The 18,208-nt window shown below is 43.6% G+C and overlaps 1 protein-coding gene across 2 annotated transcripts in view; it reads right to left on the reverse strand.

Annotated features, from left to right (window-relative positions):
* DDAH1 (dimethylarginine dimethylaminohydrolase 1) overlaps positions 1 to 18,208 on the reverse strand; it is a 50,951-nt gene that overhangs the window by 12,574 nt on the left and 20,169 nt on the right. For both annotated transcript variants that reach the window (XM_052666522.1, XM_052666523.1), the window contains exons 2-4: positions 3,918 to 4,017; positions 2,704 to 2,777; positions 2,007 to 2,126 (exon numbers count right to left, since the gene is read on the reverse strand). In XM_052666522.1, coding sequence (XP_052522482.1) covers positions 2,007 to 2,126; positions 2,704 to 2,777; positions 3,918 to 4,017 — 294 coding nt within the window. The remainder of the gene's footprint in view (positions 1 to 2,006; positions 2,127 to 2,703; positions 2,778 to 3,917; positions 4,018 to 18,208) is intronic.

Consider the following 18,208-nt stretch of genomic DNA (forward strand, 5'->3'; position numbering starts at 1 on the left):
ACACTTTCCCCTCCTCCATAATTCAAGCAGCATCCTGCAGGGGAGATCCTGAGCAGATTTGAAAAGTTGGTTTTATCTCAGCAGGGCACTAAGATATTTTAAATCCTCAACTGTCACAAGAGAGAGAAGGAAAAACAAACAACAAGTCTCTGCTGAGCTCTGATGGAATAAATGATGCTGTTGGGAAATGTAAAGTCCTAGGATTATGCCCATGAAGGGAATTCATAAACATTGGTAGGTAAATATGCAAGAAGAAATAGCTGCACAGTAATAAGAAAGTTTTCAGGCTTCCATCTTGCAGACAATTACAGACGTATCAAAGTAATAAGTAGTTTGCAGAAGCCAAGGAGGTGTATGCACCACAAATGCAGGATCGGTTCCAAAGCTCTTTAGGATGAAGTGATGTTAATATCAGAGCTACATGTTACTCCCATAGTACATATTCTGTGTGGCACAGATTCAGATTGGTAGCCTTGGGCACCGATAGCATTGCTGTTTTTTAAAATAAATTTTGTATAATTAGAGCAAGAGACATAAGTCAGGTTGAGTAAGGTGCCTTTCAACTGAGGACTGCAGAGGACTTTCTCACTCCAGCTAAGCAGAGCTACTTCCACTCCTCCCCACGTACAGCTGATTTTGTCCATGCATTAGTGATGACACTGCATCACTGAGGCTTCTGCAAAACTGAAGAACAATGCATGCACTTATGTTCTTATTTAGTGGCAAAGTAATAAGTGTAATCAGAAGCTGAAAATGTGGGACTTGCTGTCATCACCAATAAGTAAATTTTGGTTAAATCTTTAAAGGCAAGTACTGATTAAAAAAAAAAGCTCCAGTGCTTTCAGACACGCTCTGATTTACCTGCATATCAAAACAAAGAGCACAGGATGGCAGGATCCAGTCTGTATCACAGAGACAAACTCCCTCAAGCTTCACATCAGGTAAAGCCATGGCTACGCTTTGCTGTTTTGGTGCTTTGGCACAAGCTTCTGCTGCAAAGCATCAGTGCCTGCAGCTGTGCTATCAGGCAGGAGCAGAGATGCTAATCTCTCAGGTTACCTACACATGTAACGAGATTCATGGCCTCAGGCACCTCTGTGCCCACATCTCCAAAACGCTCTGAACACATGCAGGGGAAGCCACTGAGCTCAGTACAAACCACAGCAGCAACTTCCCATGAACCATGACAGTGGTAGCGCAGTGCTGACCTGCTGCACAGTGTGTTACTGGCTAGCAAGCCTGTCAGCAAAGAGATCCAGATTCACAACCTCACTTCAAACTGAACTGTTCAAAGCCTTGAGAGAAGGGCAAGGCTCAGGTGAACAGCTCTCCCTACTTTCTGCTGGAGCCTCACTGCTATGACATGACATCCTGATGGGATCCGATAGGAAAAAGCAAAATGAAAGGACCTTGACTCTGCAGCCACCTGGTGGAGGGATGGGGAGCTCTGGCCCTCAAGCCCTGTGGGTGCAGTGACAGAATTATTTTACCCTGTGAAAAATGCACACATGGGCCATTCGTACAACTGGGTCTATTCCCCTCTCCCTCCTCCTGCTATATCTTTTACATCTTCTCTGGCAATTTTAAAAGTCACATGTTCTCACAGCAACACCTGAAGTAAAGACAGAACCACAGAGTGGTTTGGCTTGCAAAGGACCACGGGCTTCACTTTCCGCTGGAGCAGGTGACTCTAATGTCTCCTACTGCTCTGATATCTTCTTCCTCCCTCCTATCAACAAATTGTCACTTTCAGACAATAGAAGTGTAAATAATAACCCACGTATTCCATTTTATAAACTAATGTACGTAGCTTGAGCTAAATTAATATCACTGTTCTCTTATCCAGTATAAACATACTCTCTGGCTTGTATATACAAGGCAGGCACCGATTTCCTCTTTCATTGATGTGCACATATTTAAAACAGAGATTAAAAATCCTTGAGCAGAGATTAAAAACTAACCAACCAAAGTTTGCCGTTTAAAGAAAATTTTCATACGCTCTTTACCTTGAGGGCTTTCTGTGCAGCTTCACTTGACCCGATAGCAATCAGATTTGGCCCAGCCATGCTGCAAAAACTCTTCAGATGCAAAGAATCATGAACAGGGACTGTGGAGACAGCATAATCCTGTGTGGGAGCAGAAAATGGGTACTATAAATATTTTTAAGCTGTCCTATTTCCTTAATTATATTGAGACATTCCATAATTAATCGTATTCTCTACAAATTAACAATAGCAACGTATCCCAGAGCATAGTGTCAACTGCTTATGTATGACATACCCCTCTGGACCAGCTTGCCTGATCTTGTGAACTGGAGTAAAATCCAGAGCACATTTCAAACAATACTGTTATTGCAGCTGTGAAGCAATACGTTACAATGTGCAATCAGACGGTACGTACATAAAAACTCTCCAGGGACCTGCATTAAGAACAAGGAGCTGACAGATGAGAACACTAAGAACATGTCAATATCCTTTCATTCTCCTACTACCCAAGTTACTTTTATGCAATGATTCCCCATTTCAGATGCAACTACAGTATACTAAGTCAGAGGATGCTTACACTTTTTCATTTTTTTCATTAATTTCTACTTTTTAAAAAGAAATTGTAAGAAAACCATTTACAAGTATGACAAGCATCTTAGCCAGTACAATTTTTCAGAGGACAACTTATACTTCCTGTAGCACAGGTCAACCTACAGACCTTAAATGTGTCAGCCAGAATTTCTGCCCCACGTTGATTTGTCCGCTTGGAAAGGCCTACAAAAAATTCTCTGCCTAGAATGAAAAAAAAAGGAATGAAACAATTACAGATTTTATTTTTTAGCAGCTCCAGTCAAACAAACCACTTTCAAAACCAATCAAACAAAATCAATTTCAAAACCAGGCCAACTTTAGAGACAATCTGAGGCAACCATTAATGGATGTAATTTCCTATCTTGCCCTTCTTAAGCCGAACCATAAAACTCAGTTCAGGAGTACACAACCTACAATCCCAAGCTGATAATGCAAATCAATTATCTTCTTCCACACAACAAGTTTTGCTGGAAACACAAACAGCTTCCCCTCCTAACGAAGTGCTCATGGAGCCAGGCAGGAGAACAGCTGGGCTGGATTAGCACAGCTCTGATGGGCGCTTCCCCTTTCCTCTGAGGTCTCCTCTGGCCTCCAGACAGCTCTGCAGGCACTGACTCCAGGGGAAATGGGCCAGCACAGGACCTGCACCATATTAGGAAGGCCTTCCTCCTCGGCCCGCCACTTCTGGGACCCTTCCTGTCCCCTTGTGACCTAAGACAAGCAGCCAGCCTGCTGTGATGCTGATCAGAATGAACAGGCTCATTCGGCACAGGTGGGAGCAAGCGTACATGCAGCTGATGTGAGAAAATGCCTAATGGGTTTAGTGACATAAAAAACACTGTCAGTATCTTCACCCTTGAAGTCAACCATGCATAAGAGTTGTCTAGCACATGACATCTGGCAGGCAACTCTGCCGCTTTCTCCATAAACTAAAAGGCGTTTTTTGTATTTGATTCACTGAACCAGCGACAACTGCCTGCATCAAGCTTCACAATTCCTGAAAATGAGTCCGTGTGAGCATAGCTGCTTGTAATAAGAAATATGAAACAACTGCAGGCAGCTGACTATTGAAAGCATGTTTCTTATTGGCACTTTACAAGCTAAAATAAAATTTGTATGCACAGTACCGTTCTTTGTACTGTGTGTACTGCTGCTTCATTTATTCAGGCATTAGACAGGACACTGAGGGCTGCACTGAAAATTAATCTCTCCGCTACCTACGTGACATTTAGCAAACAACTGATTTAACAAGCCATACGAACAACACTTTATTATGCAGACAACAGATAACATGCTGTCTTCTAAGCAGAATATTTAAACAGCAAATTTACTACACTGTACCTGTAAATAAGACGTCTCCACCATCCAAGGTTGCATTTTCATCTGCCATCTCTACCATGTTGAGGTTAAGACTTTCTAGTACTCTCTTCATGGCTTCAACCTGTTCAAGAAAAAGTTGTTTAGAACACACTTTGCTTGTATCATTGAAAAACTTAAAATAACCTACATGAAATATTAATCTTTAGTAAAAACAAAGTTCTGTAACAAACCAATAGCCAGCTTGACAGCAGAGCCCCTCATCCCTCACCCACCACAGCTCCCAGACCTCGCGAATGGGGTGCCAAGCAGCCAGGGTTGGGCCATCACCTTTGCAGAGAAACCACATCCAGTGGCACACATGGTCCAAAATTTATGTTAACTCCAGTTCTCTCCTGCATAGCAATGCTCTCTCTCACAAATGCTTGTCCCTTAGATTTGAGCAGGAAAGAGTGGTGCCAGAGAAGTGATATTCTCTCCTTCTGCCACACTCAGGCACAAGACACAGCTCTGTCAGCCACAGAAGCAGAAGCTCTACCCTAGGTCTCCCCCGTCAGCCAGTGAAAGAAACTGGCGTCAGTAAATATTCATTTTCCTTATAGTTTTCCAACTCTACTGAGTGCCCGTTCTCTCTGCATCATGGAGCTACTACACCAGAGAACTTCAAGACTTTCCATTTCTGTGCGCTCTTTGTGTGTATTTCACTTCTGCATGTTGTCTGTGCAGTTGTTTGCTGCTTTGCAAGCTGCTGTCAGGAGGTAAGGAATGCTCCAGGGACACCATCTTATCTTGGATTTAATTTGATCTCTGAAGCTGACTCTTTACCGCATTCATATTTCACAGTTGCTCTATAGGCAAAGCCCAGGACAGCCTGAGGTTGAGCAGGATGAAGGCAGGTCTGTGGGCCACCTGTAGAATGCCGATGAGTTACACTGAAGGCAGAACCACGTGTTCTCTCTCTGGCACCAGCAAGATTTCTTTTTCTGATAGCAGAAGACCACAAGAGAAAGCACCATGCAGCTGCCAAGCCAGAGGTTGCCCTGGCCCCTGCCCATTGCCTGCACGTGGGCTATGCAGCCTTTCCTGCACTCAGAGGATGCAGCAGGCATTTCAGCCTCCCGCCATAGACCACCACAATGCGTTGCCCTGCAGAACGAGTGACCACATGCCTTGGCTATTCCTGGTTACCAACACAAACAAAAAGGAAAGACTGCTTCATTCTCTGCACCACCCACTACTATAGGTGGATGTGGAGAACGCGCAGCCGCGTCTGTCTGTACCAGGCCTTCATCACCTGTCCGAGGCACCTACAGACCACAGCATTGCAACAATGTGAAACAGCCATGCTGCCTTAAGAAGTGACCCGGATGCAGTCAGCAGTGCACCTCAGCAGAGGTAAGGGGGGGAGGAAGCAGTGAGAGAACAGGAAGGTGGGTACAGTCGGCAGGGCTGGAGCGCATCTCCAGGCAGGTGCTGCACACAAAGGTGCCTGCAGCTCCCTGGGCACGCAGCACTCAGCCACACACCGTTAGCAGCCCCTATCTTGGAGAACCAATTGAGCAAAGCACCCAGCAGATGAGGATAATGGAAGGTAAATGCTGACTTGGTGTTTGTCGTTTCAGCCATACGTTTTAATTACCAGATGCTGATTACAATTTAACCACCAGGCTACGTCAGAAATGCCTTGAATTGTTTCCTTATTTAATTTGCAGAGGTTGATGCAGCTGCGGCACAGACATTAGGGAAAGTTATCGCATCTAAAAAGTTGCCCAGAATCACAGAAAACTGCTTTAATTTGCTCAGTGATTGTTCCAAGTTTTGAAGATATACATACACATGATGCTCAAGATGATTTTCTCCAACAGTTGAGCTCATTTTAACTTCTGAAACCGCATTTAAATTAAAAAAAATGACTGCCACATAAATAGTTGGATCTTTTTTCCACCATGGGTGTTAATGCATTCATGTCTATGGCTCCACGTTTTGTAGAGCTTTTAAGCAACCCGCAGAAATACTGGGAGACTTAATTGGAAAGTAACGTTCACACGGTTGGTGACATATGCTAAGAATATCTTTCAATATCCACAGCTTGTGTAAAATAAAAGTCTCAAGTTACTGGGGGTTTTTTGTTTGTTTGTTTTCTTTCTATGAGCAGCACCAGGATCTTCATTCAGTAGAAGCAGAAATGAAAAAAGAAGCACAAAGAAGACAGAAGGGAAGACCTGACATTAATGAAAAGTCTGCCAAGAAAAGAGAATTTGTAAATATAGAATTCTGGAAGAATAAAACCAAAACTTACAGCCCTTCTGCCTTTGCAAACAGCTGAGTCACCTGCACAGGGAGAGCACAAACAGGCATCATCCCTACCATGACATTTTCAGAGCAATACTGCAGCCTTGCATAGGTTCTCCCATGCAGCATGTTCAAGGTAAATGTTAGCGATCAAGGACACGTGGCTGTCTTGGAGACCAAGCATACCGCATCACTGAATGACTGAGCTGATAGCTACTGCAGTCCACACAAGCTGCTTGTTTGTATCTCGTTACTACAAAAGGGAACTGAGAGCATGGCTCCATCCCTAAGCCTTCGTGAGAGCACTCCCAAACCAGGAAGGATTGCTGTCACTTTTAACACAGCTCCTACCCAGAGAAAGCATTAGGATGCCATCTCTGGCTAATGAGGGACAATTGATTGCTACCCTGAAGTTAAAAATAGGGAGGCAGGGAACAGGTTTGATTTATCTTCCTTGCATTTCATTCTCCCAAAACAAGTGATACCAGTTTTTATGAAACATGGACCCTTAAGGCATATGGGTGTGATTTTATAAGAAAGACAAAGTCACAGAGTTAGCTTTGATTTTGAACAAACCACCACCTCTTGCTTTTTTTCCCAGGAGAAAAGTGAAAAAGGTGGATGGACAAAGTTCTCTGTGAAGCCACACTACCCAGAAGACAACAGTAAAATACCTTCAGAATTTAGAAATGAACTGACTACAAGCATATTCACAATGAGGAAGACTTGGCATTTTTTTTTTCTTTTTCAAAGCAGACGAGAAGAAAAGTCACCTTCCCTTACTCTGTCTCCTTTATTTGAAAAATAAAACCCCAGGTAGTCAGAGTTGTAGCACACAAAGAAAACACTCATCTGTACCGTTTAAGATTTCTGTATCATATTATCTCAGGTCAGCTTAAGGTTTGTAACACAATATTGGGTTTTATTGTAAATGTACCCATTAGTACATCAGTTGAGTGTTAAAGCTTGTATGCTTTGTGTAGTGATATTTTTTCTAATAAGCACATTCCTGGTGTGAGACGGGATGTGTCTAATCCATAACAAAGCTGATGGAGAGACAATGGACTTCAGCCAGCTCAGTTCTGTTTCAAGGAAAGAGGACAATAACTGCATTTGACATTTATAAGAATCTAATTTCCTCGTGCTTTACAAATGGAGCTCATTACTCTCCAGACTGCTGGTTCCACCAATTATTGTAACTGATGTGCCGGGATTTTTCCTTCTCTATATTAGTATTTGATGCACTCTCACTGAAGGCTGTTTCCTTAATTATTTACTGGTATTCTGTGCACTAACCACATTATGAGATTCATGCAACTGACAATAAGAAGGATCTTTTCTAAGGATGGTGGAGACAAGGAAATGACTTTGCAAGAGGGGCCTGAACCCAGCGCTGAGCTACAAAGCATGGGCTCATTCCAGCAAGAGCACCTCAGCAGGAAAGCTGCCCAGTTAACACCTGGGCTGGCTGCTGGGACATAGGCATGGCTTCCCCAAGGTTCCAAAATGCTACTGAGTGCAGGGGTACCACTGGATGCGGGCAGAAGCTGCGTGTGGTACAAAGGAAGTATTCCTTAATGACTGCAATTACCCATCTGCCTTTGTCTCTGAGCCTCTGAGCTTTTGGTGAAAGGGGGAAGATGTCTACAGATCTGTTTCAAACGAAAAGATGCAGAGAGATTCCAGGGCTGCAGATCATCCAGTGAACTACTTATTAAATTAGGTTTCTAAAATAGCACAGTTCAGCTTTAAGTGCTAACAGCTTGGTTCTCTGGAGACCACAGCCTTCACTAAAAGGCCTCACAGCCCAAGAAACACTACTTCACTGTCTCCTGTAATTTTACATCCACCATCATTTTCTCTGGTGTGGTAAATTACAATTACTGGGTTTCAGTCTCCACTTCATTGTCTTTTAAACTATTATTTATAGCTATGCCAAGCAAACGTCAGACTCAATATATTCAAAAGTCATATTTTGATATCTCTGAGGTGACCGTTTCGGGAGCCATTAGTTCTGAGTTCACAAAGTTCCGCTGTCAATATATAAAGCATTTTTCAGCAAGTCTCTGAGTGAGAAATATAAATAGAGATGGACAAATCTGGAGCCAGGAAAGGGTAGACTTCAGCTCTGCAAAACCAGATACCAGTGTTGGTCACAATCCAGATCCTAGCCTGTCTGCATCTGCTCAGCTGGGAGGTGAGAGAAGTATGTCTCCTGCTGATGATAAGCACTGTCATTCCGGGTTTGCAGAGAATAAAGAAAATAAAGCAGCACTGTAATAGTTTTGAGCTTTTTTGAAAAGAGAAACCCACCACCAGTTGTTTTCTCACTTTAAGTAAGTGAGATACATACCGTAGTGTATACTGATCTCAGAAATCAGTGGGATGCAGGTTATGGAAGAGTTTCCAACTCCTGCTTCCAGCTTTGGTCCCTTCTCTGCTGACACCAGAAATGGCCCTGGCTCTTGAGATCTTAGCTAGGAAACACAGGAACAAGATGATGCTCCAGTGCATCCTCTAAGCAGATCAAACCATAAAAGCACTACATGCTGGATAAGTAACATCAGCTCAGTCCCAGCAAGCAGGACCCAGCACTGCATGATAAGGACATCCTGTAGCTGTTACCACCTGTGCCAGTTGAACTGCAGTTTGCTTTGACAAGTGATTCAGGGATCTCCTAGAAAGTGGAAGGTAACAAAGATGATAAAGGGCCTGAAGCACCTCCTGCATGAGGAAAGGCTGAGAGATCTGGGGGATGTTCAGCCTAGAGAAGACTGAGGGGATCTGATCAATATTTACAAAAATCTGAAGTGCAGGAGGCAATTGGGTGAGATCAGACTGTTTTCAGGTGTGTAGTGATAGGATAAGGAGCAATGGCCAAAAAACAGAATGTAGGAAGTTCCGCTTAAACATATGCAAGAACTTCTTTACAGTGGCAGCGATAGAGCACTAGAACAGGCTGCCCAGAGAGGTTGCAGAGTCTCCTTCTTTGGAGATATTCAAGACCCATCTGGACACCTACCTGTGTGACCTGCTATAGAAAACCTGCTATAGAGGGGGACTGGACTCTATGATCTCTAGAGGTCCCTTCCAACCCCTGCAATTCTGTGATTCCCCTTTCCACGCAAACATCACATCTCTGACAGCTCTTTGGCAGCACAGGAGGAGAGCTCCAGCCTGGCACATTTCAGGAGGTCCTATGACCATCCCCTCCCCCAGGTGCCCTAAGTGCTGGTGCCACATCTGCTTGCACATATACTTGCATGCACCAATGCAGCAGGCACCTCTAATCTCATGCCCACTCTCTGGCAAAGAAACTGCAACAGGATGACTCCATAGGAAAAAATACATAATATGGATATTTCTCATGAGTGATATTACAGGATTTCAAATCTTTATTAAAAAAACTGCATTTGGAACCTGGTTGTTTTAAGTGCTTTTTCATGACAGCCATGAAAATAGATTTATGTAGATATAAGATGCAAGCAAAATGACCAAAAGTAATCCAGCAAGTTTCTACAGTCATCAGATGGAACACGTTGTGGAAGAGCTCTACCCTTGGTCACTGTCACTCCATTAATTTGCAGCATCTTCAATGTAGTTACATTTGTACATACAGTAAAAAACACAACTAAATTGGATGCCCTTGATGTCGTGCTTTCACAGTTTAGCAGAATTGAAGTGCATGAGAAAACAGTACATAGCTCACCAGAACTAAAGTATGTCTGTCTCTGCCCTTTCTCTTAGAACACTTTGAAATGTAGAGACACCACTTCCCACAAGGCAGGAGCCAGCAAGCTGCTTACTTACTAGAAAAAGGCTGAAATTTCAACCCACAGCAAGTAGAAATAATTTCAATCAGAAGTAAATTGTTAACAGTGAAAGAATGCTTAAAAAGATTGAGATTTAAAATCACTAGAAAAAAAAAAAAGGCTCACTAAGATAGGCATAAAATGAGGTTAGTGGAAAAGTTTCAGCAGCGTGAATGCATTGTCAGAGAAAAACAGCGAAGATTTTGCTGGATAAAGATGATGACATGAAATTTAAGTCGTACGCTGGCATGCTGAGAAAGTAACGTTCTAAATACTTTCTGCTTACGATTACAAAATGATCAATTGTTAAAGGTTGCACGGAGAAATATCTTCCACTCTGCCTGGACATGCACAGTGGGCCAAGAATGCACCTGGATAAGCCAAGCATTCATTATCTCCCAGACACTCAATATCCCATAATACCCACAGTGGCTGCCAGCTCCTTGTCCACTGTTGACCACACGCCATGTGCCCCATTTCACAGCTGAAAAGTATTTAAAATTCATGAAGCTTGTTGAAAGCTCGACTGTCACATTCTGCTCATTCCACAGGGTATGGGAAAGCCGAGCAGAAGGGACATTTCAGCTGGGGCTATTATGGCTCCTGAATAACCAATATTCTATTAAATTGCTAATAAACCCACTTGAAGATAAGTTGATCACAATCAAACCATACAGTAGCATTCCTTTCCTTTAACGCAGAGTTGTCAGGTTTCACTCTGTACTGTACTCCTGTTTCTGTGCCGTTTGTTCACGACTTGACACCGAGCATTCATGATGCTTACTTTGTCCCAGGCCATCTAAATGCCCTATTCTAAGGAGGCTGAAAGATCTTTGGCAAGGATAATACTCTGCTTATTTTAAGGTAGCAAGCTCTTTTTAAAGGAAAATCTACACTAAAGAAGTAAAAAATAATTATACCTCAACCAGGATTTTTTTTTTTTTGTGTGTGTGTGTGTAACCTCTTGAAGAGGTGCTCACAGCCTGAATGCAGCAGTAAATACCACTGGGGCTTTCTGCAGAGGAGCAGCTTCTGGGGCTCCCATGCACCCGGTCAGCTTGGGTCTCGTCTGCATTTTCATTTCAGCGATTCATTTCCTTCCATCTTCACTGAATCTTAATTTTAACAAAGAAAATAAATATAAAAGACTTCTTCTAAAGACCCTGTAAGAGTGTTTGTTTTGCATTAAGATAGATTTTGCTGAGATTCCTCAGTTAATTGCCAAAATACTGGCAAAGCCCACTACCACCTTCTGATCTTGCTGTGAACGTACCATTTTGCCAAGAGGACTCCAAATCTTGTAACTTCTAACAGTAAAAAGCATATCCATCTCCTTCTGGAAAGTGGATTTATAAGTTTCCATTTCTATTAAGTAATGCTGCTCTGCTGAGAAGCAGCTCCCACCCAGCTCCAGCCTGGCAGGGCCTGGTGGCAGTTGTTCCCATTCAGCTCTGAGCCCTCCTGCAATCCAAGGATTTCAGCTGCACGAATGGCAGAGGACCATCATCAGGAAGATCTGTCCTACCTCGTTTGTCAGCTGGGGAGCCACAGAGAACACCCAGCGGTTGCTACCAGGCCCGTGCTGCCATATGCCAAGGAGGGCAGTGAGGAGAAGCAGAGTCCCAGAAGCCAGCCCAGCTGTAGGAACAGCGACCATCTTCACAGGCAAAGAAAACGTTTTTGTTCACCTCCTATTCACTCAATAACTGGCCTTTCACCGAGAAACATCCCTTGTTATTTTATAACGAGGCCACAGGCAGAGGTTATACTAACACAGAGCTTTTCCCCCCTCTAATACAAGGTTTCATTCATGCTTTTAGAGAAGCTGACAGTCTTATTTTAGCAATGCTAACGTATCTTGTAATGTGCCTGAAGCATCAAGACAAACATAACAGCAACTGCAGAAAATGCAAATTCTGACCATTTTCCTTCTCTCAACTAGTTCCAGTAATGTCCTACTGACTAGAAATAAAAGCAACATCTGAGTAGGAATACAGAAATTTGCTGATATTCATAAAGTGGAATCAAATCCTAGAAGACATACCAACCAGTCAGAGAAATCAAAATTAGTACATCTCAGTGCCAATAAGCAAACTAGAAGTCATCCACTGAACAAATTGGCCATCACAGCGCAAACAGTGAAACTTCAACCTGAAAATAACCTCTAGAGATGTTATACAATAGTGACAAGCTTCAACAAATTCTTCAGCTTCAGAAGAAAATCCGCAGCAAGCAAAACTGATTACCCATTTCTGTCTGCTCTTCCTTGAGCTCAGACTGACAGAGGCAGTGGAAGGGCCTCATACGTGCTGCTCTTACATAAACTGCCTATCAGAAGCTTACAACAATTGAAAGGAAATGAAAGTAAAGAACAAGCACTGAAACAAAGAGCACATAAGAACACCCAGTAGTTGGTACATTCCCCCTGTAACTGTGTATTTTTATGAGGTAGAAACCCTCCCCCCATGCACAACTCCCCAGGGATCCCCAAAGCCACCACCAGCCTCGGCCACCAGCACTCTCACCACCTGCTCCCACAATCAAGGGTTAACTGCACACACAGGCAACAAAACATCCAGATCTCTACACACTTGAAAAAAGGAAGTTGCCACCTTTCACTGACACAAACCAGAATGCAGGACTCAAACCCTGGGCAAGCAGCAGAGGATGAAAGCCTGACCCAACGAGGTCAAAATTCCCCCAAGATGCACCTTTCCATAGTGTATCATAACTGAAAAAATGCCAATATCAGTGATCCTGCAAGGAAGCCACTTCCAAGGCATGAGCAGGCACTCCGTTCTCCACCAAACAAGCTCTTACCTACTTTCTTGCATCCTGAGGCCATATTCTTTAATAGTGCTAACCACCATGCTCAGCTGAAAGTGCAGGACATCAGGAAGGGGGTTGTTATGTTTTGAAAGGAACACATTTCTTTGACACATCTGCAACTGAGTTACTACTGTCCTACTGTATAAACATATTTGCCTTTCCCAAACATAAAATACTAATGGATTTTAAACAACGGGAAACCACCATGCTTGCTATATATGTACAGAGACAGTAGAAAAAAATGAAGAAAAGCAAGACAAGAGCTATGTAAAGGGCAACTTTTTAAAGATTCTACTTAATAAAAGCTCTTTCAGATATCAGACTCCTGATCCAGTCATGCTCCTTCAGAGAGAGCAAAGCTATCTCCCTTCACGTATATAATTCTGTTCGTTGTGCACATTGTAAGAGATGCAGCTTCACTGACATCCCACCACTCAGTCTTGAAAACAGTTACTTTGGGAAATATCTTCCTACAGACTTTTAAATACACATTAGAGATTAGGGTTTAAGCTATGATATTACTCAATAAGAGCTACTTTAAAAGAGGAGCAGATTGAAAAAGAACATAACCAAACTGTACAGGGTTAATCGAATGTGATGACCCACACTTCCTAATCACACCACCTGTACCTGAGGCAGCAGCTGCCTGAGTCTCACCACATCCGTGCTGGCATGCTTTGCAGAGTGGCTGTGATGCTGCTGATGAGTTGGGTGCCAGCACACCTCAGCTCTGGGGACACGTTCCCTGCTCAGAGCTGTGCCATGAGACTGCGTAGAGCCCACTGCCGCAGCACGACTGAGGAGAGGTGGAATAGGAGGCAACAGCCAGGAGGCAATGATGCAGGCAGCCAGCCTGCCTGATGGCTTTTCCTTTCCTCCTGCTGTGCTACATAACCTCAACGCCATGTAGAAATAAAGGGAAAAACTGAGATGTATAAAATCATAACAAAATGGAAACGATTAGCTCACCAGCTGCTATCAAACTCGCCCGAGGTGTGGCAGTAACCTAACAGCTTGTAACAGCAGTGCTTCCAGACAAAGGCAATGCCAGAGCCCACACATACCTGCAGAACCCAGTGCAAATAAAAAAAGCAAACTTCCTGCTGGAGTAGGGTAATTTGTGGAAAAGTTAGATAAAAACCACTCCATGTATTTCTGCCACTGAGAAGCTGAACAGCATATTTCCTTGGTGACTGGTTTTGGTTTCAACTACAGGGCTGGGCGTGACTGTTGCTCCAGGGGAGGATGACACTGCTGTGTTGGACAGCTGAGCCCGTGAGGACAACCTAGCCTGGGAGGAGGGAAACAACACCTGCACCACAGGGCAAGCAACTGGAGACTGCTGGCAGCAACTGGTGTAAGGATGACTGCACATGACTGCAGCATAGAGCCCCTAGCATGACTGCTGCCAGCATCCTGGAGATGGAGGAGCCTTTAAACTTCCTCATTACATGCCACCAAGAAAGGCAAAAAGGTTGAAAGCTCCACTTTCACTCTTCACCATCACTGGATTACTCTCAGGAAGAACCACGGAGAAGCAGATGTCATGCAGCAAAGGCTTCAGTTTCTTCAGTACGAGGGACCTGGATCTTCTGCTGCTGCAACTCCGTATCACACGTGTGCGGATCTGCGTGTTAAGCAGTGAAGTGCAAACTTGGAAAAATAACAATGGCTAAATTCTTTCTAAATTCTAGAGTATTTTTTAAGACTCATATCTACCTACTGCTGAATGCTTCTGATGCACTACCAGTGGTAAGTGCTTGAGGGGAAAGGTAGGAAGCCTGCTTTCTTATCTATTTTGGTTGGCAAAAAGAGGTCTAAGCATAGTTACACAACAGTGAAGAGAAAAGGCTGCAGAAGTGTGTGCAGTCTGCAGGGTCAGAGCAGGAAGATTATAATCTTCTCTTTAGCCTGTTTATCTTGTGCTTCAGCAGCTTATCAAGTTAAAAAGAAGGTGAAGGCAAAAAGCAAGGCTGCATCATGCTCCAGATGTTTTCAATACTAACTTCAGCCTAGGGGGGACAAACACAGCTTCTCCGTCAGCAACCACTCACTGCAGCAACTAGGAAGATGATGCTCCTGGAAAAACTAACACATAGTTTGCAGATACTAATTTATGAAGGCATATTATCTTGTTCAAAATACAGATAATTCTCTGTGTTCTTACAGTTACATGTAAAGTGGTGAAGCAAAATTCACCAAAAAAGTGACAGATTTAATAGACCAGAAAGATGTCCCTAATAAGCAAAATCAGTTACATAACGAAGACACAATTTTCACAAACACTATTTTCTCAAAGCTGAAATCATTATATGCCAGATCATTAAGCAGCAAATTTGCAAGCTAGAAATTAGTGGTGCCCAGGAGCAGTTCTACAAAAATGTCACTAAATGTCCAGAAATACTGCATTCACATGTCAGAAAGAACACCACACAATTATAGAATGGTTTAGGTTGGAAGGGATCTTAAAGATTAACTGGCTCTAAGCCCTATCTTGGGCAGGGATCCCTCCCACTAGCCCAGGTCACCTACAGCCCCATCCAGCCTGGCCTTGAGCGACTTCAGGGAGGGGGCATCCACAGCTTATCTAGGATATGCCAGTGCCTCACCATGCTTATAGTGAAGAATTTGGTCCTAACATTTTATCTAAATCTCTCCTCTTTAATTTAAAAGCATTATCCCTTGTCCTATCATTACACTCCCCGAGTAAAGACTCCCTTTCCAGGCTTCTTTTAAGAAGCAAATATAACAGATAATTACAGTTAGTGTAGAAAAGAAATTAAAGTTGGATATGAAAGCCAAAATAACTGCATGAAACACATTTTAGTGCAATATATCAGAAACCAAAGGAAATTGTAAAAGCAAAAGGAGCTAGTGAAAGTCTCTGGACAACAGAATCAAGATACAGAAGGACATTTTTTTCTGCTGTTTCTCTGTCTGAGGAACAACATCAGTGATGCTAATACATTACTAGCTGAAAAGGATGAAATTTTCAATTTTCACTACAACAAAGAACAAACAACATACGCTTGCTCGGTATTTGGGAAAAAGCCACTCAAATATTCAGACTGCATCATGGATAGCAGCTTTCATTCCAGCCATATATAGAGAAGAGACCTTCAAGCTGGATGGGCAGGGAGTACAGCACAGGACTGGGGGAAACCAGCCAGCTCTGTGCCTGCTATGCCACCACCACATGCCAGGACTGTGTCTGTGTGCATGGAGATTGGCCAGCCGGTGCCAAGGGCTCACAGAGCAACCACAGGCAGGAAGGCATCATTTCCAAAACCTCACTCAGTGCAGGATTCTCAGGGCTCAATCTATTTTACTGACCAGCGGTAGGACTGAAAGAAGGTTTCAATGGTGCTTGCAAAGCCCTACACAAGGAAGAGAAATTCAATAATAAGGTTTGACGAAACACAGTATCTATAAGAGGAACACAGATGAGTAGCAGTGGTTGAGGCATGGTTGGTGTTCTTGCTTTGAGAAGGAAGGTGATTCAGCATTGAGGTAACTCACAGCAGGCAGCCCGGCCCACAAAGGATGCTGGGCAAAGGGCTGGAGCCAGGAGCCTGTCATGAAGCAAGAGCAGCCAACCCATTGCTCTGCTGCCCATTCAGCGAGCAGCAGGGAGAGAGCAGTGAAGAACCGAGGCGATCCTTCATTCATGGCAAACAATGGTGCCAATTATGTGATTTAGAGTCTGAGCATCCCAATTTCTTTTACAACTTTTTCAATTGCTGCCACACAGCCACACACATGCAGACATACATTCAGAGAAACCGACAGAGTGCTAGGTTTACTACGGAGGGGATGAGTTTTCTCTTTGTGGACACTAAAAGGGCTCCTTGAGGGTACACAGGCCAGGCAGGTGCTTACAAACATGTGATGCACTGCCTACCTGGCACTTCTGCTGGCACCCAGGGACGCTGCACGGTGTGACCTGGAAGCAGGAAAAGCTGCTGAACACGAAGTTCACTCTGGAGGGGCGGGGGCAAGGCAGCCTGGGAAACACTGACGTATTGTCTTTCCATTACTGAAAATTACACTTTGTGAAATAGCATTAGATCATTTTAAGAGGTTTATACAAGGACACTGAAAAACAAGTCCTTTGTAAAACTTTAAAAAAAAAAAACAAACAAAAAAACAAAAACCATCTCCCTATTTCCACTCTGCACCAAGATGTGAAAACCCAGCACTCCCAGACAGAAGAGGCCAACCTCAGCTCGAGTTAAATCTTCCAGCTGTTCCCAGCTCCTTCTCTCCATCAGACAGGCTCACAGTGCTGCCTTAATTACTTGTTTAGGAAGGATGTGACATGTTCCAATTTAATACATTTAGCTCTTCTTAGAGAAAATGTAGAATTAAGCCACAGTATGCACTTGACAGATCTCTTAGCAACTAGCGTGCAATCAGCCAACAATGGATGATTCACAGTTTTAGCAAGAGTGTGCAGAACTGCCTGCCAAAAATCTGAATAAACGCACATTGCTAGACACTATGGTAAAATGTACCCTGATCTCTTTTAAACTATTATATCATAGAGGAAAGTTAAACGGCACACATTCCAGCAGCTCATCAGAGTCTGGAAATACAACCGAACTGTAACATCTTGATTTTACGATAACTGATACTTTTCTGCAGTTATTTTCGCTTAATTAGAATAATGGTACCTTTCAAAGAGAACCACTAAAGTCCATCTGTTCATGTAAATAGGAACTGCCATTTCCGTTCCCATTGCTCTGAAATAGGAAGAGGAGAGCTTGGAGGACACCAAATAGGTTATTTATTCCAGGTCCTGCTGCAGGGCCGACCATCCTCTCAGTTCCGTAAAGAGCTGCACAACTCTTCGGTAGCAGCGCAAGGTGGATGGGGTGTGCTGGGGCACAGCTATTTTGCTTCACTGCCCATAAAAGCATGCTGAGAATTAGGCCCACTCCCTGGTGAGGATTGCTGCTGCTACAAAAGCAAGCCTGTTACCATTTCTACATACAGATTTCTGCCTTTGCTGTCCAGTTTCACTCCACATTTTATACCTTGCTTTGGGACAGTTTTCTTCATGCACTCCATGTGGGCATCATAATACACAAAAACGGACTCAAACAAAGCCTGCAGAAAATCAAGAGCAAACAAAACAGGAGGGGGGCTGTTAGGATTACTTCTATGCTGCAAGAGCACCAAGGACACATTGCAGCCCATTCCCTTTCTGCTCCAGCCACAATCAGCGAGTGCAGAAGACATCTCCACACCTCCCTTCTCCCTCACCTGCCCCACAGCCCCAGGTTAGCTGAGCTGGGCACCAGCCCTTAGCTCAGCACACGTGTGACAGTCCTCTCCAGACAGGCTCTGGCTGCAGCCCAGAAACCCACTCACCACCCACCC

The sequence above is a fragment of the Tympanuchus pallidicinctus genome, unplaced genomic scaffold, assembly GCF_026119805.1.
Source record: "Tympanuchus pallidicinctus isolate F22 unplaced genomic scaffold, pur_lepc_1.0 scaffold7, whole genome shotgun sequence".
Classification (NCBI taxonomy): domain Eukaryota; kingdom Metazoa; phylum Chordata; class Aves; order Galliformes; family Phasianidae; genus Tympanuchus; species Tympanuchus pallidicinctus.